This window comes from Pelodiscus sinensis, chromosome 1 (assembly GCF_049634645.1).
Source record: "Pelodiscus sinensis isolate JC-2024 chromosome 1, ASM4963464v1, whole genome shotgun sequence".
NCBI classification, from domain to species: domain Eukaryota; kingdom Metazoa; phylum Chordata; order Testudines; family Trionychidae; genus Pelodiscus; species Pelodiscus sinensis.
The window spans coordinates 130,129,649-130,157,318 of record NC_134711.1 but is presented as its reverse complement, the minus strand read 5'-3'; the positions used below and the strand labels follow the sequence as shown (position 1 = coordinate 130,157,318).

At 41.0% G+C, this 27,670-nt stretch overlaps 1 protein-coding gene across 12 annotated transcripts in view; it reads right to left on the bottom strand.

The window, feature by feature from the left end:
* Positions 1-27,670, bottom strand: part of CCDC91 (coiled-coil domain containing 91) — a 519,220-nt gene that overhangs the window by 372,025 nt on the left and 119,525 nt on the right. For all 12 annotated transcript variants that reach the window (XM_075901356.1, XM_075901340.1, XM_075901312.1 and 9 more), the window contains one exon: positions 15,418-15,495. In XM_075901356.1, the coding sequence (XP_075757471.1) occupies positions 15,418-15,495 (78 nt within the window). The remainder of the gene's footprint in view (positions 1-15,417; positions 15,496-27,670) is intronic.

Below are 27,670 nucleotides of genomic sequence, written 5' to 3'. Positions count from 1 at the left end.
TATTTCATCCTCCCTTTTCTGCCAACAAAGAGTCAGTGTGGACTCTGCTGTTTGGTTTTTTTTTTAGAGAATTGGCTGCCCAGTATCCCACAATGCTTGCCCTAATAGCTGTGCTCAGTGTTTTGTGATCTCTGCTGCCCTGCAGGCAATCATTCCTCCCTTTCAGAGCTCCCAGAAACATCTGACAGCTGAGTGAACTGCTCCATTTGGGGAACAAAGATCAAATCATTGGAATGCTTCTGATCTGCCCTACCAGTAACACAGCCTCAGTCAGACTGCTTCTGCAGAGGAAAGGCTGGAGAAACTGCAGTGCTGCTTTTGACATTCCTCACAGATCTGGGAAGGAATCCCAAGAAGGGCAGGGGTGAACTCTGCCTTCCCATAACACTGCACTGTGGGATGCTTACCCACATGGCTTTGCTCTATCTGTCAATGGGGGAGCTAGGAATGTGGCCATGAAATGTTGACAATGGGAGGCAGAAAAATCAGTTTGATCGGCTTTTTATTTTTGGAGACTTTTGCAAGTCAACAGCGCTTTAGTCACAAAATCCTACCAGTGCAGACACAGCTTGTTGACTGGATGTGGCTCCAGGCCATCTCCCATCTCTCACACACCGCCACCCAGGCCCTTTGGCTCAGCTCTCTGTGTAATCAGCTTTTACTGATGTTATATTAGTTGTTTCTTTTTCTATTCTTGCTCTTTTAGGATTGGAGTAAGATGGTCAAATGACTTCTACAAATGTTATGATTGTAAATGTATGAAGTCCCTTTTTCACAACTTGATATTAATGTGAATATACTGCGCATCTTGGGGTGGGCCACAAAAGTTTGTTTACCACCTATACTTAGATATCATCCTGTGCCATTAGGTTCTGAAAAGAGCTCTGAAACTCCCTGCTATTCTCTCCCACAAAATTCTTTATCAGAAAACAAAGGCTTGTCACATCCTCAAATCTATAATTATTTTCATATCCTCAGGAAAATGCAATAGAATAATGACAGTTTTTTACATTTTAGGATTACTTAACATGGTATATCTGCACCTGTAATTATTGTACCCTGGATGTAATATTGCAGTTAAAACACTGAAGCTAGTAAAAAGAGTGTAGATGAGTGGTAATTCAAATATTTTTAGACCAGTTCTCTTGCATAATATAGCACATAGGTTGTTCCTACATTAATTCCTGCTTCAAGTCTAATAGATGTGATTGAATTAGAGCATATTTTCAGGAAAAAATATCCAGTCCTTTAAGAATCCTTGGTACATTGTTCCAGTGACTACTCACTTTCCATATTAAAAATATGTACCTTTATGTTTAATACGAACTCAGCTAACTTCAGCTTCCTGATTCTTGTTCTTGTACCCATGTCTACTAAAATGAAGATCATTTTATTATTAATTTCTGTTGCTTATACAGGTACTTATACAATGTGATCAAATGACCCCTTAAATCTTTGCTATGGTAAACCCCACAGGGTAAGCTCAGAAGCTCTCACTGTAGCGAATGACTTCCTTTCTGAATGCTCTTCAATTTTTCAACATTCATCTTGAAGCAATAAAAAGATGTGCTGATGCAGGATGCTACATATAATGGCTGTAATTAACTGCACCGTAATATAGGAGGTACAGTCTTTGAACATGAAATGAAGCTATGGTTAAATTTGTATACTGGATAACCTTGCCCATGCCATAATCTAGTCAATTTCAGAATGATCTGGTGGTTCCAATACAGGTCTAATGGCCAGAGACTCCTCAATTCTAATTTTACATCTGAAACCTCTCTTTATGGCTTTGTGTGTCACTTAAGCTTTCTGATTTATTTTCCCTATCTCTAAAATATAGGGAAAATATTTAATCTACCTCACACAGATATAGAAGTTCATTAATTAATATTTGTGAAGTCCTCTGAAAAATGGAAGCCACTCTTTTACTGTTACAGAAACTTAAATCTAGAGGAGACATATTTCAACACAGCATTACAAGTGGCTAAACATAAGTGAATTAAGAGATTCAATAGCGTGACAGCTGTATGTTTCACCCAGAGGCATAATCACATATACATTACTTTTTTACATTAAAGAAATATGCTATACTTTGGCTCCTTACTTGGTTATGTGGCTATTAACTGAGCATGACTGTTAACACATCTGCAGAATTTAATTAAGTAAATTCCCCAATGATATGAATGAGCAGTAAAAATTATCTTAAAACTGTAGAACATACTTTCCAAACCATAACACATGACATTTATTTACCTGAGGGGGAAGATATTCTTTATACTTGCTCCATACAGGAATATTTACCACTTAATGCATATTTTAACGTTAAATTCATTTAATCACAAATAAGAAGAGTCTTGTCCTCATTGGAGGCCCCTGCAATCTAAAATTTCCCCTGTTTTGCAGATGGTAAAGGGATATTAAAAAGATATTAAAGCCATAAGGAGAGGACTGATTTTTTTCTATATGAACTTTTTTTTATTTTCTCATGCTACTTTGAAGATTGACTCATTGCATGTTTGTAGAAGAGGTTGGTTGCAGTATTTTAAATGGGGGCTGGCATATCTCATGTTATTCCTCCTCTGAGTACTGTGATCTCATTGACCAAAATGTGGCAACTAACCAATGAGGCAACAGGAAAAATTGTATGAAGTGTATTCATCCTAGGACTCTCTGATCTAAAAGAATGTCTTTATATGGTTTGAACATAAACAGCCTACAAGAAATGATATGTTGAATATAAATATTACTCAGGGGAATATATTTGATTGGCCTCTTCAACTTCTGTGCCAAATCATGGTACCTGAAAGTTTAAATTCACGTTAGTGATAATCTATACAACTGATTTCCACAACAGCTGTTGAGTAGAAAGGTTTCAAAGAATTACAAATTGATATGTTGTCATGAAATTTATGTTTATAGTGCATATTTTAAGAAATTCTTTCAGGATAACAACTATACTTTTCATCACAGGAAAGAGAAGGTTACTCACTTTGTGCAGTAACAGAGGTTCTTCGAGATGGCTGGCCATGTGGGTGCTCCATCTTAGGTCTTGCTGGCACCATTGCTCATCTAGACAGAGAGTGTCCCTGTGGGTGCTCCACCTTAGGTAACTATATAGCAGTACCCATGCTAGGAGGCAGATGCTTCAGTTAATAATCGTGTTGGGCTTTGATGAGGACTGTTAATCCAAATTCCGTGCCCCTTTTCAGGTAACTGTCCAGGGCATAATGTCTAGCAAACGTGTGTGCAGAAGAACATGTTGCGGCTATACAAATGTCCTTCAGATTAATGCTGCTAAGGCAGGCCGCAGAGGTTGCCATGGCCCTTGTAGAATGCACTCGCAAATTGCAGCGGGGGCTGCTGGTTAAAACTGATTTAAGCCAGGTAGATACAGTCTATGATCCACTTGGAAAGTCTCTGTGTCGAGATTTGCATGCCCAATCACCTTTTTAGCGATGCAGATTAAAAGTCTGTTAGTTTTATGAATTGCCTTTGTCCTCTCTAGAGAAAAGGCAAGCACGGAGCGCATACCATACAGGTCTGAGTTTCCAACACACTAATGTGGAGGAAGTGCTTATGGAACTGCCATTGTCCTTGGACTGTGAGGGAGCCTGAATGTGCTCCCCACTCTACAAGGGAAACGTCCATCGTGATTGCAGCCATCAGGGGACTTCTGCAGAAGGTTACCCCAGCGCACAGATTTTTTTGATCTGCCAACCACTCTAATGAGCACTTGATCCTGTGTGGGGACAATATCAGTTTGCTGATAGAGGTGTAATGGGGTCTGTACACCATTCAGAGCCATTGCTGTATCGATTTCATATGCAACCTGGCATGTGACACCACAGCTGTGGCCACTGCCATGTGGCCTAGAAGTTGTAGGCAAGTTCTTACAGGAACTTGTGAGCTGGATTGCAGCACTTCGATGAGGTGCTTGAGCGTTTAAAAGCAGTGGTACGGGAGAAGGGCCGTTGCCTGAGTGCAGCTGAGATAGGCTCCTATAAACTCTATGGTCTGAGCTGGTTAGAGCTTGCATTTGACTAGGTTGGTTTGGAGTCCTAGAATCTGGAATAAGGACATGGCCTGGGAGACTGCCTCGAGGGCCTCCTGGAGAGTGGGAACTCTGATCAGACATTCGTCAAGGCAGGGGAATATAGATGCACCTCATTCACAGAGGTAGACTGCCACTACCGCAATGAGTTTTGAGAAGATCCTTGGGGCTGTGGAAAGTCTGAAGGGCAGCACTGTGTATTGGAAATGTGCTGTGCCCAGAATAAACCTCAAATATTTGCAATGTGCAGGATGCATGGATATGTGGAAATAATCATCCTGGAAGCTGAGAGTCAATAGCCAGTCCCCTTCGTTTAGGGCTGGTATTATGGTAGCTAAAATCACCATCTTGAAGCGTTCCCTCCAAATGTGGCGGTTGAGTTTCCTGAGACTGAGAACTGGATTCCAACCTCCTGATTTTTTTGTTGTGAGGAAATAATGAGAATAGAAGCTTCTGTTTCTGTGATGCTGAGGTACCGGTTCTATGGCACCAAGGTGGAGAAGACCGTGGATCTCATGAAGTAGAATGCTCTTTTTGAGATGGTTCCCTGAAGGGAGATGGGGAGGGAAGATGGATGGAAGGGAAGTTGGTAAAAGGAATGTAGTATCCCACTCTTACGACTTCTAGCACCCACTTTTCGGTCGTGATGGCTGACCATTGGTGGAAGAGGGTAGAAGACATTGGTGGAAAAATAGTTAGGATTGAGGCTGTTCCATAGGAAGGGGTTGTATCGGGCTCTCGACCTGACCTTCAAAATGTTTGCCTGGAGATAGATGGCTGAGACGTGGCTGGCTGGTCAGCGGATTGTCTGCGTTTGGTTTGACGTTGTTTCCTCCTATTGTCGAAGTGCCTCTGAGTCTGATTAAAAAATAGAATTTGTACCTGTGATTCAAGTATCTATTGTGTTTGTGCTTTGCTGCAGGGACATGGATCCCAAGGATTTTCAGTGTTGTTCTAGAATCCCTGAGCGAATGGAGGGATGCATCAGTTGTGTCCACGAACAGCTTTGATCCCTGGAAGGGGAGATCCTCTATTGTGGCCTGTACCACCTGAGGAAAACCTGACAGGTGGAGCCAGGAGGACCTCCTCATGACAACAGCTGTCACAATGGACCGTGAGGCTGCGTTAGATGCATTGAGGGTGGCTTGAAGGGCCATATGGGAGATCAACATTCCCTCCTTTATACTGGCAGAGAACTATTGTTTCTTATTCTGTGACAAGTTATCAATAAGAAGGAATAGCTGTTCAAAGCTGTGGGTGTATTTAGCTAACATGGCTGTATAATTCAATATACATAGTTGAAGCTAGGCTGAGGAATAAGCTTCCTTTCCCATAAGATCTAACCACTTCCACACTTTGTCATACGGGGTAGTATGTGTTGCACTCTGTTTACCCGTTTGGTTGACAACATCCTTCACTATAGAGTTGGGGGAAAGATGAGAAAAAAAAGAAGTCCATATCTTGTGGCACTGCATAGTATTTGCAGTCAGATCTCTTCCATCTGCCATATAATCTTGCATCTGCCATATAACCTTGGCAGAGTTGAAAAGGGAAGGATTTATAGTCAAGGCCAGTTTGGAGGTTGGCATGGCGTGGAGAATGCTGGTCAGTTAGTGTTGGGTCTCAGGGAAGCTGACCAGAGACACCTCAAGAACGTCAGCTACTTGTTTAAAGAGCTCTTGAGGAAATCAGAAGTCATCACCCGCCGTAGGAGACGGGGGCATAAAGGTGTCGTCAGAAGAAGAGGAAGATATGTGGGTTGCACTGTGAAAGGAGACTGATGATTCCTTGTCACTGGAAGCAATCTCCTCCTCCTCTTGGTAGAGCGACCTGTCAATGGTTGGCATGGATGATGCTCTGGAAGCAGGGGCTGTTGGCGTGAGCTGCTGACCCTGTACCTGGTGTTAAACCCGATACAGAGCCCACAGGTCCCAACAAGACCAGTTGGAGGGAAGAGGCATGGGAAGAGACAACCATTGTAGAGATTGTTGCTGAGCTCCTGGCAATTTCGGTGGTTGAGGCTGTTTTGGGGAAGAATGCCTTGGAGAATGGGTACCAACCACCAAATCATCTTCATTGTTGTTCAACAAAGGTGGTGCCAAAGGTGCAGTAAGCAAACACAGGAAGTTGCTGGATGCAGGGGTGCTCTTGGTGCCGAACAGAGGTGTTGTGGGCACTGAGGATACCTTCAGCTCCTTCTCTGTAGTGAATGATGCTGACCCTGGCGTATGTGGTGCCAAGAGAAGCTGGGGTGGAGCTATGTTTACAGTCTGCGGTGCCAATGGTACCGAGTGAGAGGGTGTTAGTACCACATGCTTGTGGAGCCTTGGTGTTGGAGGCGGCATAAGTGCTGACGGTACCGCATGCGGCTTCACTTTCTTTGGTGCCAGCAGTGCCACAGTGGAGGCCAGCTTGATTTTTTGTTTTCATGGTGCCGACGCAGGCAGCATTGACGCCAATGGAGCTGATTTTGCATTGGCCTTGTCTGAAGGTTTGGAAGGCTTATGTAAGTCCTTCGACCCTCAGAAACCATTGGGATCTGACGGTCCTGGAACCTCCCTTTACGGAACCCTGGTAGGTGTTGAAGCAAGGAGCAGTATAGATGCTTGCTCCCGTTTTTTGAGGGAGAGTCACCTTTGCTGGAGGAATGCAACCTCTTACTGGTCTGGTCAGAGGAAGAGCCCCTCAGTCAGATGCTGGCCAGTGCTGACTTTTCAGACATGGCCTGGGGGTGATGGTTGGCATGGGGGAGACGAGTGCTCCAGGTTGGAAGCTGGTCTCACCGTATTTTCTAGCAAGAGAAGTTTCAATTGGAGCTCCCGTGCCTTCCTTGTGCAAGCTGTGAGTTGTTTGCAGTGCTCGCACTATGCTGTGATGTGTGCCTGACCAAGGCAGTGCACACACTCGGAATGACCGTCGGAGATGGGGATAGACAACCTGCAGGAGAGGCAATGTTTGAAACCTGGAGAGCCAAGCATCCCAAGGATAGTAGGACTGTTAGACGAAAAATTCATAGTCTAACCAAAAATCCTCTTTTTGATATACATATAAAAGAAAAATAAATCTTAATTCTGACTAACTACCAGAAAAACAATGTTGAACTAGTAAGTGAAAATGGAGAGCAACTGCGGATCCGACTGACACCAACAGTGGTAGTGAAGGAACTAAAGGGACGGTTGCCATGCACGTGTGGAAGCGGCACCGTGAGTGCTGTCTGTCTCATATGAGCCGCATACCAGAGGGCACTGCTACTGTAAATATACCTCTAGACACGCAATGGCATGACAAGACCTAAGTTGGAGCACCCACAGGGACACTTCTTGAAGAAGAACACAACAACTCATACAAAGAAATTTCAGTTATCAAATACAAAATACAAAAATTAACAAAGGTCACAAAACGTCTCCTACAACCAATATATAAAAAAACCTTTTATAAAATTTTGTTTAGAAATGAAAACGAATAAAATTTAGCTGCAACAAGTCAGGGCACTTATAACAAACAGATCCTTGTATTTACCAAAGTATAATTTTAAATTAATATGAGCACATGTCTTAGGGACAGCTTTTATCACTTTTTGGTCAGTGGCTCAAATCTGGCATATGTTGAAAGTTTCAATAGTTTTCAATAGTCTGCCTAAAGTGAACAGGCAGTCTCAATCAGATTCTTAGTTGACTAGCCCACACCTCAGAAACTACCCATCACAACTCTACCCTTTCTAACAGTCTTCAGAGAGATGGTAAGGAGTAAGTGAGTAGAAAGAATGAACTCCCTCTCTCCAAAGTTCATTGCTCCAAACTGGGCTTGAGGCACACAGATAGGGCAAGCCTGGAGAAACCTGCAGTGCCAGTGGTAATGCTCTAACTATTCATGGACTAAAACCTTCAGTTTTCAGGGCTTGCAATCTGTTCATTTACATGAGATTCACATTATGGAGAAAAAAAACTCAATATTGATGGAAAAGGCCATTAAGAAAAGAATCCTACTTAGCTGTTGTAACATTAGGTTATTACAAACTTGCCACTGCCCTTACTGAATTCAGGAATACAATTATTTTAATTCCAATGATGTTTAGAGAACATGATTGCTTATATGCTTAATTTTAGTTGGTAATTAATTATTAAAAAATTTACCTGGCATTGTTCAGGTCCTTAACTCATTTTTTTTTAAATGAAAATGTATGTGATTCATTTAAATCATTGCTCTGGAGTAGAGCTGGGGATGAGGAGTTGAGACTGCAGGCTGCACTGTAACAGAGAGGACTACCCCAACCCTCCCTCACAACCAGTTGGGGCCAGGTAAAAACCACCTCTCCACGGCTGCTACTGCTCCAGGGGGTATAAACTGGGGGAGGGGTGCATGTCCCCTAGCTGGGTCAGGTTCAGGTTCATCTGCCCCTTGTGCTCCCCAGGGAGCATGAAGCATGCAGCAAAAAGACAGTTACCTGTTCTGTAATTGGTGCTCTTCAAGATGTGTTGCTCATGTCCATTCAACATAGGTGTGTGTGCCTGCCACATGCACCAGTGCTTGAAGTTTTTCCCTAAGTAGTACCCATCAGGGCCAGCACCCCCTGGAGTGATGCGAATATGCCCCACTATGTCAGACACTCCCTGGCCCCTCCCTCCTCAGTTCCTTCTTGCTGGATCTCCAGCAGAGGGGAGGAAGGTGGGAGGCTGAATGGACATAAACAAAACATCTCCAAGAACACCAATTACAAAAACAGGTAGCTGTCGTCTTTTTTGAGTGCTTGCTCGTGTTCATTTAACATACGTGATTGCAAGCAGTGTCTGCCAAGGTGGGTAGGAGTTAAGGATATGCAGACTGCAGTACGGCCCTGTCAAATGCAGTGTCACCCTGCTAGGGTATTATGATGTTTATAACATTTATGTGGTTTATGTGTAAGATACGTGTTTTCAAAATGGCAGTTGTCACCAAAGACTGGGGAAAGATCTAGGACTCTGTTTTCCCGCCTGAAGTCCTTTGCACACGTCACCAAATTGTGCATATGACATACCGAAGTTGTGCACACGGTACACAGAAGCTTGCACAAGGAACATAAACCCTATGCACATAGCACGGGAATTGTGCACACCACCCTACACAGGTTTTCCTGCAAAAGACAACACAAAAGTACTGCACCCTAAAAAGGGGTGTGCTCAGTCTGTGTAGTCTGTGTGGACAGCGTCTGTCAGGCATTGGAGCCTGTGTCATTGCGAGTCCATTGTCCTGTACTGAAGGGTCAGGAACCAGTGTCGTCCACCCATCAGCAGCAGCTGTTCCAGCCTGTCATCACCGGAAAGGCATAGGAACCTCGCATAACCATGGTGGGTTCTCACACTGTGCTGTAGCGAAGGTTCAGCTTCGGTGGATCTGAGATACACCAAACAGGGGTCATTGGTTTCTATCTGCCTTCGGGCAACAACACCATTCCCGAATTACTCTGCTGTTGCAAAGGCTCAATGAGGACTGGGAACTGTGCCACCACCCAACATCTACCTTGGCTCCTGTGGTGAACACCTGGGATTCCACCAAGGGCAATCAATTCAATCTGCAAGGGATCACTTGCTGTTCCTCCCTGAAGGCTTATCAAAGCCTAAAGTTAGTAGGTCACAAGCCCTGTCACCATCATCAGCGGCACAGAGACTCTGTAAAGTGTATGTACCTTGCCTGTATTGGGGATCTTTCTGTCTGTCTTTTCTTCTATTTTGGGGTGGAGGTTAGATTTTATTGATTGGTGATTCTTGGTATTGTTTCATGCACTTGTCAATTTAAATTCTATAATATATTAGTAAACAATCTGGACTCTGAGGCTGTGTCTACACTGCACCCCTTTTCCGGAAAAGGGATGCAGATTAGATACTTCGGAATTGCAAATCCGCGGTGGATATTTCTTATTCCTACTTGAAAGTATCATTGAAAGTAGGAATAAGAAATCCTACAGAAAAGGGCTTATTTTCCGGAGAATCGCGTCTAGACTGGCGCTTTTTTCTGGCTTATCCCCAAGCTGGAAAAAAGCGGCAGCCATGTAAATGCAAATGCCGCGGGGGATATTTAAATCCCCCACAGATTTGCAATTCCGAAGTGTCTAACCTGCATCCCTTTTCCGGAAAAGGGGTGCAGTGTAGACACAGCCTGAGTGTTTCTTTGGACTATCCAACCACTGATTAGATAAGGTACTGTCAGGGCCTCCCTTCTGACAACCAGAGCACATATCACCACAGATCAGATCCTTATTCCAAATTCTAAATTTTCATTCTAAATTTGCTTGTTACTGAGACTCTGGGGTAACAACCCCTAGCTTGCTGCGTGATGGTACAATGAGACGTGAAGGTGTGCACTGATGACCACGTCACTGCTCAGCAGATGTCCTGAATTGGTACATGCACAAAGTAAGCACGTAATGAAGCCTAGTAGAGTGGGCCCTGATCAGCGCTGCAGCTGGGTCCTTGTCAACTCACAGTTGTGCATATGGATACAGGAAGAGATCCACTTAGAGAGTCTCTGGAAGTAAATCGGGGAACCTCTCTCTCACTCCACATAGGCCTCAAAGAGCTGTGTGGACTTGCAAAGGGCCTCGTCCTTTCCATGTAGAAGGCCAGCACTCTTCGAATGCGCAATGTGTGGAAGCGTCTCTCCTCATTGGTCGCATAAGGCTTGGGATAAAAGGCTAGCTGAAAAGTGTCCTGTTTCACATGGAAGACTACCTTAGGAAGGAAGGCTGGATGAGGGAGCAGCTGGACCTTACTTTTGAAAAACCAGGTATGCAGAGGTTTCAATGTCAGGGCTTGAAGCTCAAACACGCTTTTAGTCAAAATGATTGCAATCAGGAAGGCCGTCTTGAAAGAAAGCAACAACATAAGGAATGTGCCCAAAGGCTCGAACAATGTTCCCGTGAGCTGCATCAAGACCAAATTTAAGTCTCACTGTGGGAGAGGAGGTAGTCACCTTGGCTGAACAGCCCACTTGTGGTGAGAGGATAACTCTCTGCTGAGACAGTCCGCAATTGTTTTCCATACCCCTGGAAAGTGATGCACCTCTAGCACGATACCATAAAGGACATGGAACTCTCAAAGCCTCGTTGCTTCCCTGCAGAGCTCTGGGGAATGCCCCTGCCCCTTTTGTATAAGTAGTACATGGTGTTGATTAGAACACCTAACCATTCTGTCCACAAGGTTAGGGAGAAACACACCACACATGTTTCTGATCACACTGAGTCTTTTATATTTATGTGGAGTGATTTCTCCTGAACAAACCAAACCCCTTAATTTTGAAGGGTTCTCATGTGGGCTCCCCAATCGCAATCCGAAGTGTCGGCTACTAGTTCCCTCAAGTGTGGTTGAGGATGGTGAATAGGATGCCCAACATTATGGGTTCTGTCTTTGTCCACCATTCTAGGGCCCTCAACACATGGGGTGAGACTGTTACCACCCTACTGAGGGAGTGTTTAGCTGGTACGTACAGTGATGCCACCCACAATTGAAGGTGCCTCATCCTGAGTCTGGCTGGGGAACAACACATGTACAGATGGGCATGTGCCCAGAATCTGTAGACACACCCTTGCAGTGGTCAAGGGTACAAAAGTGAGTTGCTGCAGGAGGGTCAGTGGGGCCACAAGCCTCTCTTGAGAGAGCGATGCTCTAGCTGTGGTAGATTTCAAGACTGCTCCTATGAACTCTATTCTTTGTATTGGCACAGAGACTTTTTCTCGTTTATCAATAAGCTGAGATGGTGCCACATGTCCTGAAGTAGACTTACATTGCACTGGACCTTGAGCCTCGACCCAGGAGGTTAAATCGTTTGAGGTCTTTCTTCTTTGATGTAGTCAGACCCCTGACCCATGCTTCAAAATTGTGGTTTGGTTCCCAATGTTTGGGACGGGGCCTATTCCGACTGGTATTGTCTACACTTAAGGAGGTCTGCTTCGGTTTCTGCCCATTGTTATATGGTCTTGACTGAGGTGGGTTATATTAGTATGAGAGTGGCCTCTCTTGGGAGTGGGAAGAAAAAAAAAAAGATAATCAAAAGGTAGGTCTTCCATTTTGATTGGCAGGTACTTAGGGATGCCAGATGGGGAAAGCCATGAAGCCCTATGTATTACCACTACAATGGCTGTAGTGAAGGCTGCCATGTCAGACATATCCAGAGATGATTGAAATGCCATTCTAGATACTAGCTGTCCCTCTATGAAGACCAAGTTAAAGTCTGCACCTCTGTCCTCATGGACAGAGATGTGAGAGGTAAGTTAAAAAATAGTGCTGTTATCATTAGAGTCATAACTAGCAAGAAGAGCAATGTAATTTGTTATTCTGAATTGCAAAGGGGATGATGTGTAGATCTTTCAACCCAGGAGGTCATATCATTTGAAGTCTCTCTCTCGTGGTGTGAACCAGTATTGGGATTGTTTTGCCTGTGGGTCGCTGCTTCAGCCATGAGGGAGTTAGGCTGTGGGTCAGAGAACAAGAAGATTACACTGTTGACCAGTACATAATACTTTTATTCCATCCCCTTACATGTTGGTGGAACAGAAATAGGTGTCTGGCATATGGGTTCCAGTATAGAAAAATCAATTTTAATGTCACCAAAGATTGAAGTATTTTCAGGAGTTTGTGTTGTGTATCCTGCACTTTCTCCAAGGAGAAGTCCTAACTGATTACCACTCTTATGAGCAATTCTTGAAACTGCTAAAAATCATCTGCCTATGTTGGTAGGGGTAGCATGACAGCTTCATCTGAGGATGGTAAGAAATCAAGTTCTGGTGATTTGGCTTCAGGTCCAAGCTCCTCCTCAACTTTTTTGTGTAGAGCCTCCATAGTCCTGTATGTGGACAGAGCTTGGGGACCCTGGTACAGAGTGAATCTGTGCTCTGAATGCAGTAGAGAATCCTTGCAGGAGCCAAACTTCTTTCTTAAACCAGGGGATTCCATCACGTGCACATACAAACCCATCCTAAAAATTGTGTGATGTAACATTTGTGTGTGAACATCCCACCCAGGCACTGCTACCAATGTTCTCCAATCAATGGTGGTGGAACGCACTGCACTGCCTTCTGGAATGAAGCATCCACAGATAAAACACTCAAAGAACAGTTATTATTGAAAAATGTTTTACAGCAGATATTAACTACTTTCAACTCCTTTGCATTAGAAGGTGAAAATGTGTTTGTTCCTCAAATGCTTAAATTGAATAACCTTCCTTGCAAATGTCTTCTATCTAAATGCAAGCCTTCATATAACTGCTTGATATGATTGTTAAATGAGTATGTTTCATATACAAACATAGCATAGATGCTAGAACTGATGACTTATGGCTTCTTACATTGGCAATTAGAATATAGACATATTTATATTAAATGCAAGTTAGTTATCCCGTAATGCTTAAGCAACTCCTTAAGCAAACTGAAAAACAAAACTTGGACAAAACCTTATCTGATAACTTGGAAAAGATGATGATGTATCTGCATGAGGTTTTGTTTTGTTTTTCATTAAGTGATAGATTTCCACTACATATAGCTAAATTCAGCAAAGCACTGAATTTAGCTGTATGAAGTGGAAATCTATTAGCTTCATGAAAAACTTGTGCAGATACAGACACCATCTTCCTTTCCAAGAGCAAACAGACATCATACCAAATGCACTTATTTGATAACTATTAGGGTTTACAAATTCTCACAGAATTATTTATATTTTAAAAAAAGACTAATTTGGTGATAAAATTTTGTTTTGAATGAGTCCAAATTGTTATTTTCCCTGCAAAGTTTTCAATTCTTATTAAAATGTGGTATAACTAAAGACATATTTCAGAAAATGGACTAAATAAAAGAAACAGATCAAATTAATGTTAAGGATGTGCTGAGAATTTCCTGCCATAAAGACAAAAGTAATTAGACCAATGAATTCCAAAATCCCAGTAAGTTGCACATCTGTCTAGCTAAAGCTCTGTTGGGACCTATTCTCTAGCTGGTGACTGGCAAAGCAACAGCCTAAACCAGGCACCTCTCCCCCAGGCCTGAAAGCAAATTTGACCCAGCTCCAGCTCCCTCTGCTATGGCCCACCTGCCATAGCTAGAGCCCCTGGGCAGTTGGAGCAGCTTGGACCCTCACCTGCTACAGCCAGAGCACCCTGGATCCCCACCTGCCATGGCTGAGGTATCCCAGACCATGGTCCAGGCAGCCCAGAGCCCAACCACACTCCTGTTGTGAACAAAGCAGCCTGGCCAGGGAGCCCCCATACACACCGGCACCCCAACCTCTGCACTAGCCACACCCCAGTGCCCACAACCCCAGAACCATTGCACCCCAACTCTGTCCTAGCCCTGAGCCCCTTATCTACAGTCCCACTCCAGAGTCCACACCCTCAGACAGAGCCTTTGAACCCTAACCTTTTCTTCCACCCAAGTTCCTCATACCCAGATCCAACCCAAAGCCTGTACCCCCAGACAAAGCTATACCCCAACCCTCTACCCCAAGACTCAGTCCCCTTCTATGCTCAGAACCACCTGACACCTCTTCCGCCATATTAATTTTGTTATGTGCACAAAAATGAGAGTCATTGTCAGCACATTGTTGCACATCACTTCCATGTTAGTTCACATAAAATTCATTCCACAAAAGGGTGGGGAAAATTAGAGGAAATACTGCATCCTAGTGCATATATGTTAGGAGACTGTATAGTGATTGGATGGAAATATTACCAAGCCAATTCCATAAAGATGTTTAGACAATGAAAGACAGAGGCTGATATGTAAATTTAGCAAACCCTGCAAGAGACATGAACTTTCTTCTTTAGTGAGATTTTGGAAAAAGAAAAATACAAGTCTATCTGAATTACACAGGCAACCAGCAGCACTCTCCTCAGAACCCTGTCCTAAGTCAACCTGGCAGCATCTCTACAAGCAAAACAGCAGGAACAATCAGACAGCAACAACATAGAAGTAATCTCCAGCCCAACACTCTTCCCCAAATGATCATGTCACTAAAATTAGAGATGTAAAATCCCAATTAATCAGTTAACCTGTTAAAGTTTCAAGTGTCTAACTCCAAACCGTAGGTATCAACTTATAATAGAGCTGTTTAAAATAGTTGCCAAATCTTTTTAATAGGTGACATAATATATTCTTCTTTAGCCTCATAGTCAGAATTTGCTTGAACTGTTTTGGTTGATTTTTTTTTAAATCAGCCTGAGAAAGACATGGAAAATTTCAACCAAATGGTCAAAGTTTGGCAAAGTTATAAGCCAGTGAAATAAGGTCTTCAGGGAAGAGTTGTGTAACCTTCATACCAACTACTGGGTGAAGTCCTAATTATCCTAACATAAATATGAAATTAAAACAATATCCAATTAACTGTCCTGCTGGGGCAATTTACCTTAAATTCTTCCACAATAATAGTCAGAGCTTCATGTCCAGCTTTCCTCATGTCTTCTAACTCAAGCTTGTGTTTCTCCTGTAAAAAACAATGTAACAAATGTTACACAATAACTACACACACTTTAAAGAATCATATAAATTGAGATACAACAACCAAGTAACTGTACATCTCTTTCTTAATACAGGATTGTTTTTCGCATTTTCTGCAAGCTACATTTAAAAGTTGCAAGAAACTAAGTTTTCATCCCTTCTCTTTAGATACTATCTTCTTGCCCTGCTCAATTCAGTGCAAAAAAGTAATTCCTAATATTCAGCTCCAGTTTTCCATTTCTAAATCTCTTCCTATTACTTCTCCTTTCTTTATATTTATCCCCTTTAAAAAATCTGAACATTCACTGTCTTTTTTTATTTCTTGTTATATATATATTACCATAATGCCTTTGCACTTTCTTGAGTAAGACACTTTACATTTTTATTCTCTTTAGCCTTAAAAAGAGTTTAGATGGTTTGTATTTCTCTGGATCAAAACATTATGACTGTCCTCGAATCAACCTCTCAAGCCCCATCATCACTTTAATTACCTAAATTTTAACTCATTCCACTTTATCAGTATCTTTCTACTTAAATGTTGCCCAGAACCTAATACAATACCCCACATGGGCTTTGTGTTATAATCATGTAAAAGAATGTGATGCTGGCAGACCAACCAATCAGTCTATAACCCCATAACAACAGGAAGCATTACAATTTGTAATCAAGACAATCTACTTTATGGGTATCAAAGAAATGTAATTAAAACTATCAATCCCCAACTCATTTATTTATATTAATAAGAACCAAAGGATAGCTGCTAAGTGTATTTGTTTCTGTTTACACAGATCTTCGTATGCAATTTTATCCAGTTAAATTTAAAATCCAAGTTGTGAAACACTACAAGAAGCTAATAATATTATCTACATTGTTTTCAGCTTAACTATCTTGCTATAATCAACTACTGGCTAATTACCTTATGTGAATAAATGCAATAAACCTGAATGAATAGGAACAGATTTTATTCAAGTGATTGTTTCAAATAAAGTTTACAAGATAAGTTAAAAAGGAAGGCATTATACATCTGGGGTCAAGCCTGGGTTATGAGGAAATACAAGCATCGGTTTATGTGCTTAACAAGACACATATCATGCATAACCAGTGTTGTCCTGAATTAAGGTGGGTGAATTTTTTGAAGCAGCAATAAATAAATGTCCTCGGGACGCCAACATAAAGTGTATAAAGTCACAATCTGTGGCAGTTAAACATGTAGGCATATGGCTGGAGTGCCTCCCTCAGTGGAGTACGTCCCTTGGTTTGTCAGCATCTTGTGGGGATTTCAGTGAAGAGATACAAAATTAATCAGGGAAGGAAGTGGGTGATTATTTCCCTGATCATGTCTCTTGTTGGTTGTCTCATTCATTTATCCATGTACTTTATCAGTGGTCTCATGTGTATCCTGTGGGAAGATACATAGTCAGTCGGGGAAGGAAGCGGTTTGTTTTCCTGACCATCTCTCTCAGTGTCGTTCTCATGTGTCTCTTGAGAAAGAATATATGGTCTGCTACAGAAGGAAGGAAGTGGGTTGTTTCCCTGGCCACATCTCTCATCAACGGTCTCAATCACTTGTCCATGTCCTATGTCGGCAGTCTCGTGTGTCTCTTGTGGGAAGATATATTGTCTGTTAGAGAAAGAAGTGAGTGGTTTCCCTGGCCATGTCCCTTGTTGGCAGTCTCAAGTCATTCATCCTGGTACTGTTGGTAGCCCATGACATACTCCATATAGATGTCTCTATACCACCATCAGCTGTCTCATGAACCAGGTATAGCACTGAAACACTGCATGCTCTTAGCACTGGCTCTTTGTAGGGGTTCCCCACACACAGAACTTCCACTAATAGGGCACGAAGCTAGACCTCATAGCTCAGGGCCCTCAGGGTGTCAGTCAGCAGAATGTACTTCTTAGACTTCCGAGCATGGGCCCTGTGGAAGGCTGGGGTCCAGTTCTCGAAGGGCACCATCACAACCTTCTTCTGCTCCTCATTGATCCCTTACTTCATGGGATACCTGAAGGGGATTGTGTTTGGCTTCTTGTTAAAGAGTGGGGTACTACTGCAACTGTTTTCTTACTGGCTTGGTGTATCTAAAGATAGTGTAAACCAATAGTTTCAGAGTTTGTTTGCCCTTTTTCATGAAACCTGTCCTGAGTAAGGCACTCTCAGCGTGGCCCATCTAGGCAGGCAGTCACAAAGAACTATTCTACAGCTGAAAAATACATTTTAACTGTCAATGTCTAGTGAATTTATCTCTTAATTTACTGTTCATTATCACCCCAGTACTCTTATTATTACTGCTTACTAATTTTCTTCTTTTCAGTACATTTCAGAATAATACATATCACATGTATTGCAATAGCTTGTCCATATTGAGTCTTTTGTAATTTTCTGTTCATGATTCTGAATTCTCTAGGTTCCTTTGCATCATTTCTCATTAATGGCAGATTTTCACAAATTACAATAATCCATAACCTCAGAAGTAAAATGGCATGCTAATTACTACTAACTCCTAGATCTGTGACAACAGCACCTTAGCAGGTGCAGATGAAAAAAAAATGTTGATCTCAGTTACTACCTTGAAAAACAACAACAAAAGATCGATAATATCATACCAATAGCATATCAATAATTAAATCTGTAAACCATGTTGAACACCCACTACACACCTAACCCCAACTTGGTGTACAGCTGTTTATTGTTATCTTTCTTATTTTCAAGTTTTCAGCATACAGTGTTCTTCTCCAAGCCAATCTGAATTAATCAGTAATTAAAATGTAGAGAACATACAATACTTTACTTACATAGAAATATTGCATCTTCTGCACTCCCTTTACAGATGAACAATTTTAACAAAAATATACGTTCATGAATTGTAGGAAGTACTAGAAGACACAGTGAGCATTACATCATTCCATTTATCTAAAGCATCTGTCAGTTTTCTGTTACCTGAGTCTGAAATTTGGGTACCTTCTTAGATTTTTTTGTTGCTTTTCAAGATAGTAATTGGGGAATCAATATTTGTTTTCATCTGCACCCAATAAGGAGGTTGGAAAGCTATTACAATGTGCTGTTGTCACAGATCCAGATGGGCTCCATTAGGGTTTTAAGCCTTTGAAGTTGGGCAGAGTTGTGGAGTAAAGAGTGTCAAGCTGTGTTGAGCAACACAAAGGTCCCCAAGTTCACACATGCAGTTCTACTGCAGTTCTCAGTTATCTTCAGCTGACAAAATTAACAGAAGACAGACAACAAATAGACCAGATTCTTCCCAGTTTATAACCCTATAGTCTTCTCTGTTAACTAACTCTATTCAGCCTCAAAATATGAGGATGGTCCATGACCAGAGGATCTATTGCCTAGTTTCCTTCCCCTAGAAGTCAAAATTTAATATCTGGTGTGCTCTGGGTGACACCCATCTCTTTATTTAACAATGCTAAATTTGAATAGGTGGACATTAAAGTTTAACAGCCCTCTATTGTCAGCCCTGTACAACTGTCCTTTGGAACTTCTATCCATCAAACAAATAAGACTACATCTCATTACACTGAAAATCAACATTCTGAGATTGATACACCAGCAGTTGATTTAGCTGATCTAGAGAAGACCCACCATATCAGCTGCAGCTCACTCTGTAGTTGACTCTTGTACTCTACCCCTAACAAAAAGAGTACTTTTGTCCTGTCAACTCCCTGTGGTAACTCAATCCATGATACTGTTACGGGACCCTGGACTGCCCTGCCTCAACAATAATGTCTGCCTTGACCACAGTGCAGATCCCTAAAACGCAAAACCCTGGGCTCTTTCAAGTCTGGTGCACGTAGCACGCAGGCAAGGTCGAGGGAGAAGCTTTGAAAGGCAGGAATGTTTTGCATAACAATGCAGATTAAGAAGCACAGCGAGACAACGTCAGGAACACACGACAAGAAACCTTGCACTGATATTTCTGTTTCTGATAAGCAAAAATTACAGATGCTGTCATAAAACTGTTAATTATGCATACAGCTTTTGCAACATCCTGAGTAGCAGGATGTACCCAATAGGGGCATTGTAGGTATCTTACACAAGACATAATCAATTGGTAATTATTATTAGGATAACCAAGTCTCACTTTGCTATAAAATGGGCTTAGTAAGAAGGGAGGGAATGAGCAGAATCGACCCACAGGTCCTGCTTGATGTAACTAGAAGTAAAAAGGCCCTTCACACCAGCTACATTAGCACATAGCGTTCCAACAGGCGGGAATCAAAGGAACCATGACCTCCTGCTTAGTACTATATGTAGCATAATAGAAAGGGTCTACTTTCAGTATCACCTTCTTGACACTATTATCTCTTAGTAAATTTTGATGGAGTTGTGATCTTTAGAAAGGTGATGAGTGAGGATATTTAGTTAAAAGATTTTTGATGTACAAACTACTCATAATCTGTTATTTCTTATCTGGAGTGGAGTATAATTATAGAAGTTGTTTTACCACCTACACTTAAGTTTTCAAAAAAATTTAAATAGTTAAAGATACAGATAGGTGTCTAGTGAGATTTTCCTAATAAGCCTAGGCAATAAATCCCATTAATTTCATATAATCATCTAAATACCTTTAAAAACCTGGGTCGTAGACCCCAAGATTGGATGTATTTTATGTGTTTTTTTAATTATGAAACATGCTTTTGCTTAATAAATGTTTATTTCATCAGACAATACAGTATGAATGCCCAAACAACACACATCATCCTTTCCACAGCAGAACAATGAACTACTCAACAAAATGTTTTTCAAGTTAAAGAGTTGTAGTAAGTGTGGAAATAAAAATTCAATTTAATACACACAGTTTGTGTAACCAAGTGATAACAGATTACAAGTGAAAGAAATATTTAAATTTAAAAATTTTAACTGTTTACTGAAAAATATCTAGAGCTGTAGCAATGCGTTTGAATCATAGTTTTTCACACTGGTGTACCTCCTCAACTACATTCAGCAAAAATATTTGGCTACTTGAAGGTAACCATCATTAGAATTTTAGCAGCAGTACTGAATATCAGATTCAAAGCAGAAGAAGATTTAATTGGAGGATTAGAGAAATTTAATATGCAAATACACTACTATGCTTAGATAACATTGCATTGGGACTAGAACATCTGGTTAAATAAGTCAGTTCACATCATGTGACACATACCAATGACACCACATGCTAACTAAGACACTGTAAAAAACCCACACTTGATACGCTGAGAACAAACAATTTTTTTTTTAGTATAAAAGAACAGAATCGACTGCATGGGAAAAATATGGTACAGAGTTAATATCCACAACTTCACAAGTCATTAGCAAATTAAGTTAGCTGTAAGAAGTGAACATGGGAAAGTATAGAAGACAAGCATTCCATACCGCTTTATCTTTGATCATAGATATGAAAAAGGGGATTGCGGGTAAAGATCATTTTCAGTAACAATTCTGGCAGAGGGAAAAAGTTATAAACTAAAAAAAAAGGTTTAAAATGAAAACAATTAAAGGGTCATGACAGGAAAATATTGTTTCCAATATAATCTCAAATACAACTCAAATGTAAGTGAGCAATACCAAGACTGATGGGATCAAAAATGTTAGATTGACTGTGAGAACAGGATTTGATCATAGTTTATGTCTCCTTTGGGCTAGAACAGAAGCATCCAAAATTGCAGAACACGAGGATCAACACCAGGGCCCCTCCAGAAGCTTCTCTTCACAGTGAATCTTTCAAGTTTCAGTATAATAACTTGTTCATATCTATATCTAAGCAATATATACCAAATATAAACTAAGAGATGTCCCGTGGCACCTTATAGACTAAAAGATTTATTGGAGCATAAGCTTTCATGGGCAAAGACCCACTTTGTCAGATGCATGGGACATCTGTTAGTCTATAAGGTGCCACAGGACTTATCAGAAACAGAAATACCAGTGCAAGGTTTCTTGTCGTGTGTTCCTGACGTTTTCTCGCTGTGCTTCTTAATCTGCATTGTTATGCAAAACATTCCTGCCTTTCAAAGCTTCTCCCTCGACCTTGCCTGCGTGCTACGTGCACCAGACTTGAAAGAGCCCAGGGTTTTGCATTTTAGGGATCTGCACTGTGGTCAAGGCAGACATTATTGTTGAGGCAGGGCAGTCCAGGCTCCCGTAACAGTATCATGGATTGAGTTACCACAGGGAGTTGACAGGACAAAAGTATTCTTTTTGTTAGGGGTAGAGTACAAGAGTCAACTACAGAGTGAGCTGCAGCTGATATGGTGGGTCTTCTCTAGATCGGCTAAATCAACTGCCGGTGCAACAGTCTCAGAATGCTGATTTTCACTGTAGCGTAGATTTAGCCTTACTTGTTTATGCAGATTCACACTAACACAGCTATCCCTCTGATAAGTATAAACTAGTAACTGATGTATATAGGATTATTAAACTCAGACCAGATTATATTTAGTAATATGAAAATGCCAGATTAAGCAGATGAGTACTCTTAAAAAGTATTTGAAAAATAAAAAAGACATATCAGATCACTATAGATGCTTTTCTTAATGAAAGGAACTGATGAGTAAAAAATGGTTACTCATCTTCTCATAACTACTGTTCTTTGAGATGTGTTGTTCATGTCCATTACAAACAGATGTGTGCATGTAACATGTACAACTGGAAACATTTTCCCCTAACACTATCCGTAAGTTTCAGGGGGTAGCCGAGTTAGTCTGTACAGGATAAACTTAAAAAAAAACAAATGGTCTGGCACTTTATAGACTAACAAAACAGCCCATGAAAGTTCATAATACTATCTGTAAGATCATCCAGAGTGCCCTCCAGAATTGAGCCTTCATGGCGTCCAATATAGAGCACTGCTGATCCGACTCCTTCAGTTCCTTCTTGCCGGCTACTCCAACAGAGGGATAGAGGGAAAGGTATTGAAATGGACATGAACACGACAACATGAAGAACAGTAATGAAAAGATAAGCATTCTTTCTTTGAGTACTTCTTCATGTCAATTTCAATCAGGAGACTTGCAAACCCAAGTTCAGTAGTTCGTGTTGGAGTTATTGAAACACCTCTCCACCAAAGACCACATCAACTCTGGCATGCTGGGTAACTGCATATTTCACTATGAAAGTGTGTATGGAAGACTATGTCACTGCCCTGCAAATTTCCTGGACAAGAATCTGTGACAGGAACAACACTAAAGAGGCCTATGCCCTTGTGGAGTGCACAATAATGGGAGGGGCCGTAATTGGTGGGGAAGCAACTCCTGGAAAGTTATAGCATTGGCACTGGCATTTGCATGACAAAATCCACTGAGAAAAGACAGGAGGACCTTTCATTCTGTCTGCTATGGCTACACATACTTATATGGACTTTGGAATGGCTCTGTTCTGTCAATATAAAAAACTAGTGCTCTGCAGACATCCAATGAGTGAAGCCTCTGCTCTCTGTCTCTCGAGTGCACTTGGAGGAAGATGTCCAGATTCATGTCTAAATGAGAAACAACGTTGGAAAGGAAAGCCATATGAGGCCTGAGCTAAAACTTGTCCTTACAGAACACAACTTAGGGTGGCTCTGATGTTAAGACCTGGAGCGCAAACACCCTCCTGGTTTAGAATAGTGATAGAGATGCAGCTGTGTTAGTGTGGCCTAGCTGAAACAAAAGACAGAACTATGTAGCACTTTAAAGACTAACAAGATGGTTTATTAGGTGACGAAAGCTCATCACCTAATAAACCATCTTGTTACTCTTTAAAGTGCTACATAGTTCTGTCTTTTGTTCCTCCTGGTTTAGGTTATCATTACCAGAAAAGTCACCTTGCCAGTGATTAAAAGCAGACCAATCAGTTTGAAAGGACCAAGTTAAGGTCCCAAAGTGGGATCAGCTACCTGGCACGTGGAAATAGCCTATCAGGACCTTTCAGAAAACAACTGATGATGAGGTTGGCAAAGACTGACAATCCCTCTGCATCTGGATGAAAAACTGAAATGGTGACTATGGAAACCCTTAGTTTTCACATGGACTAATCATGATTTTTGAGATGTAAAAGGTAATCTACAATAAATGGTATAACAGCAAGCATAACGGATGAATGATGCTGTGTCATCCAGACAAACTCCCTTCCACTTGGCAAGGCAGGTAGCCCTAGTGGAGGGTTTCCTATTGCCAAAGAGGACTTGCCTAACCTGGAATGAGCAGGTAAGTTCCATCAGGTTCAGCCATGGAGCTTCCACGTTTTGAGGTGCAACAACTCATGGTACTGACTTATTAAGTCCCAGAAGAGCAGCGAAGAGATTGGGTACAAGTTTCAAAGTTTCATGTTAGTCTTTTTCAGTAAAAATAAAGACTAACAAATTTATTTGGACATAAGCTTTTGTAGGCTGGAGCTCACTTCATCAAATGTGGTAGGTTCATGGTGACTCAGGCTTCCATGGAGGTGACAAACATAATTGGGGCTACCACTGACATTTCCACAAGTGATGCATATGAGAATTGGCAGGGCCAGGATGGAGTTGTCATTATCACTATGATGGATGGGCGGGGTACTAACCTTTTCTAGATGTCCCAGCATTCAGTAACTAAAGTGTTAAACCCAGAAGAGTAGCATCCAGGAACTATTCACAAGGAGCCAGGAGAACCAATGGAGAAAAGTGTAAGATTTGAATTGGAAGCAGTGATGTGCCGGAGACAATTCTTTGCATGATTTTAAAGAGAAAAAGCTGAGGAAAGATGAAGAGAACCTTGAGAGCCAGACGCAGCAGCCCCAATAACGGGGCCAGAGCCAGAGACGTTGCAGATGCAGCAACCCTGATTGAGAGGCTGGGGTTGGGGCAGGCCAGGCTGCCAGGGCTGCAGCACCACGGCAGCGCAGCAGGGAGAGGAGCAGCTGGGGCCAACAGTGGGGAGGGAAGGTGGTCTGGGGAGTTGGAAGCAAGAGACCTCCTTTGGTCTGGCAAATTCCCTCATTCGGGGATGGTCAGGTCCCGAGGGTACCGGACCAGAGAGGCCTGTAGTACTTAAATGTCAACAACACATGGACTTGACTCCCCTCTTATTCTCACAGGGGTAAAGCAAGAATAACCCCACTGAATTCATGTTAATTATTCCCATCATGACTAATGAACATACCCACTGGAGCATGCTACTGTGTAGCAACTATTTTTATCACAGAACGTGTATTCTATTATAATAAGAACAAGGGTACATCAGTGTTTTCGGAGGAATAGGTTGCATCAAAACCAAACATTCTGTGCTGCAGGAAAGGAACCAAAACATGCTCATCATCACCTGTACTCCAAGTTAAATCCCTAGCATCAGGGAAAGTAAGCTAATCAGAACCCCATCCTCACAACTGCTCAATGGTTGCCAGAATCTCTACGAGCAAGGAGAAGCTACTTAGTGTCCTCCTTAGCAAGTGTCTCCCTCCTTCCCTGCTGGCCCACAAAGTTCTCCTCCCAGTTGAGGCAGGTGTGTAGCATTTTTCACTTTCAAGTTACCATAATTTTAGTCAAACAGGCACCAAAGAACATGTAAACTAAAGTGAAAAAGATATTTCTCTAGAAGGCTGCAAAAATAAATAAATGTATCTTAATTACAAACTTTACAAGGTTCACACTACACCTGGTCCCAGAAGTACACTTCATTAATTCTTCTAATAATAATGATTTTTTTTGGTTATTAATGTAAGACAAAATAACCATTTGTATTCAGACTGCGTACTACAATACCAGACTTAACAATTTCAAGTAATTAAGTTAGTAAGGTAGTGAATTGACTTTCATGAACAATTTCTTAATATACTGGTGAGAACACTTCCAGTTTCTGTTGGTGCTGTGCAAATGTGAATGTACCAGTCTTCTGGGATAGATTATGATTGATTAAATGTGAAAAACTATGTTAATGCAATGTTATGGTAGAGATTTTACATGCCCAAAAGTAAGGAAATGTAAGGTTATAATTCCCACAGCCAATGTAATTCGATCCCTTCAGCATTTGTAATATATTATATGGCTCTCTAATGTGTGAACATTAATCCCTTAAAATATTACATGCAAAAAGATTATGGATGAATTCTATTCCCACATACAGTACAGTGCAGGGAATCTAGAGAACGTCCACTGAAGAAAAAGCACAGATTAGTACAGAAAGTCAGGAGATGAGTTATCCTTCACCACAGCACTCTAAGGACATATTTAATATTATTATTACTTTATATTTTGCTAGCAGTACAATACTGCCTATTGAATTTGTAAGACCATATTATCCCCTTTTTACATTGAGGAAACTGAGGTACAGAGACTTAACTAACCAAAGCCAAAAAGAGGCCTGTGGCAGACCTGGAAACAGAATTCATGTCTCTTGAGTTGCAGACAAACAACTTAAATCACAAGACTATCTTCCTTCTTTAAAAGTCTTCCATCTATGTAATTCTGAAAAAGTATTTGCCTGGCGGTGCTCCCTATACCGTGCTATGTGGGCACCATTTCAGAAGGCACCAGAGCTCCTCCCCAATGGATACTGCTCAATGTAACACATCTAGCACTGGTGTGAGTGGTGAGCACACACACCTAAGGTGGAATGGACATTTGATGAACTTACCATCAGCACTGAGTTTGTGTAAGGAGAAGTGAATGGCTGACGTACTGCTAATTTATGTAACATGCACCAACATCCTTTTGTTAAAGAAATCTTAGAAATGCATGCAAAAATAACAGCAAAATAGAAAAAATAATGTGACCTAAATGACATTTTATTATGATTAAAACTCAGAGAACACAGAAAACCGTAACACAAATTCCTGTTCTTAGAGATCAGATATTTTTCAAACACTAAAACTTTAGCAATTCAGTAAAGCTGTGACTTAAATTTAAAACCACTGATATTCTGCTTAGTATAATATTTCATATACTTTATTAATCAGATTTTTGGTACAAGCATATATTTCCTGCCCTGCCCTAAATTGCTAATATGTTTCTCTTAACAGTTAATCAGGCCAGACAAGAATAAAACATTCCAACTACTTCATGGGAGTATCACATCCATTGAACTATGACCCTAGTGACTGGGAGTCGACTATTTACTTTTCACTATTAATGGCCAAAATAGTAGATTAAATTATCCAATTTTTCATCTGTTTTGGTGGGGAGCAGTCTGTGGTTTGGTTCTTTTTTTTTTTTTTTTTAACCACAATCAACTGGTCAGGTGGCTGTAATTTCATCACTTGATAATAAATTGATGTCTGACATTTAGATCTGAGAGAATAAGTCTTTCTGTCTCTGTAAAAAACAACATACACAAGACAAAATAAGGTGCCTAAAATTAAGCTCTTAAATCCTTATTTATGTTAAATAAACATTATTTGGTTTTCAAAAGTCCTAAGGAAAAAATAATCTTTTTATTTAGGTGCTTAAATGTGACTCTGGGAGACTAACCTAGTGTGATAATGTTGAATTTTGTGGGGTTTTTTAAATTATGAAGTCAATCTGTAGGAAAGATGAAATAGGAGTCATATATAAGAATGACAAAAGGAGTTGTTTCTAATAGTTTAGGAATGAAATTCTGTACCAACTGAAGGTAACTGAAAAAGTCCCCAATTTCAGTGGAGTCAGGGCTTTCACCCTACCTTGTTTCAGTTGTTCTCTTTTATCTCAATTAAGTGAAGACCAGAAGAGCTAGCAATCTTTAGTTTCTTCTCTGTCTGTAAACAGACACCTGTTTAAGCATCTGGAGCAGGCAGCAATGCTCAGAGAAGAAATCTATAGCAGCGATATCTAAATATCTAATATTGTATCAATCTCATCAGATTTTGTTTTTATTTAGACCAGAGTATCTTAGATAAAAATGACAAATTTATAGAGAGAAATAACGTCATTAAATGCAACATTTCTAAGACACTGTTTATCGTATTTTATTAAAGATGAGTCAAAATGCCCATACCAATTTTCAAGGAGCTAGGAACAAGACTTTGCACCAGTACATGTAGCTCTATGTAAACTAAGATTGTTTTATCTTGTTGAATTAGTGAAAAAATAAATAAATTTGGTACCATTGTTTAAAATGTATTATCAATAAACATCCAGCTTCCCTCTAATCTATGTAGCCTCATAGCTGCTTAATGAGCCCTGCTCAGGGATGCCACACAACTCACTGTTCTGTCCTTCTGTGGTTGAGAGAGA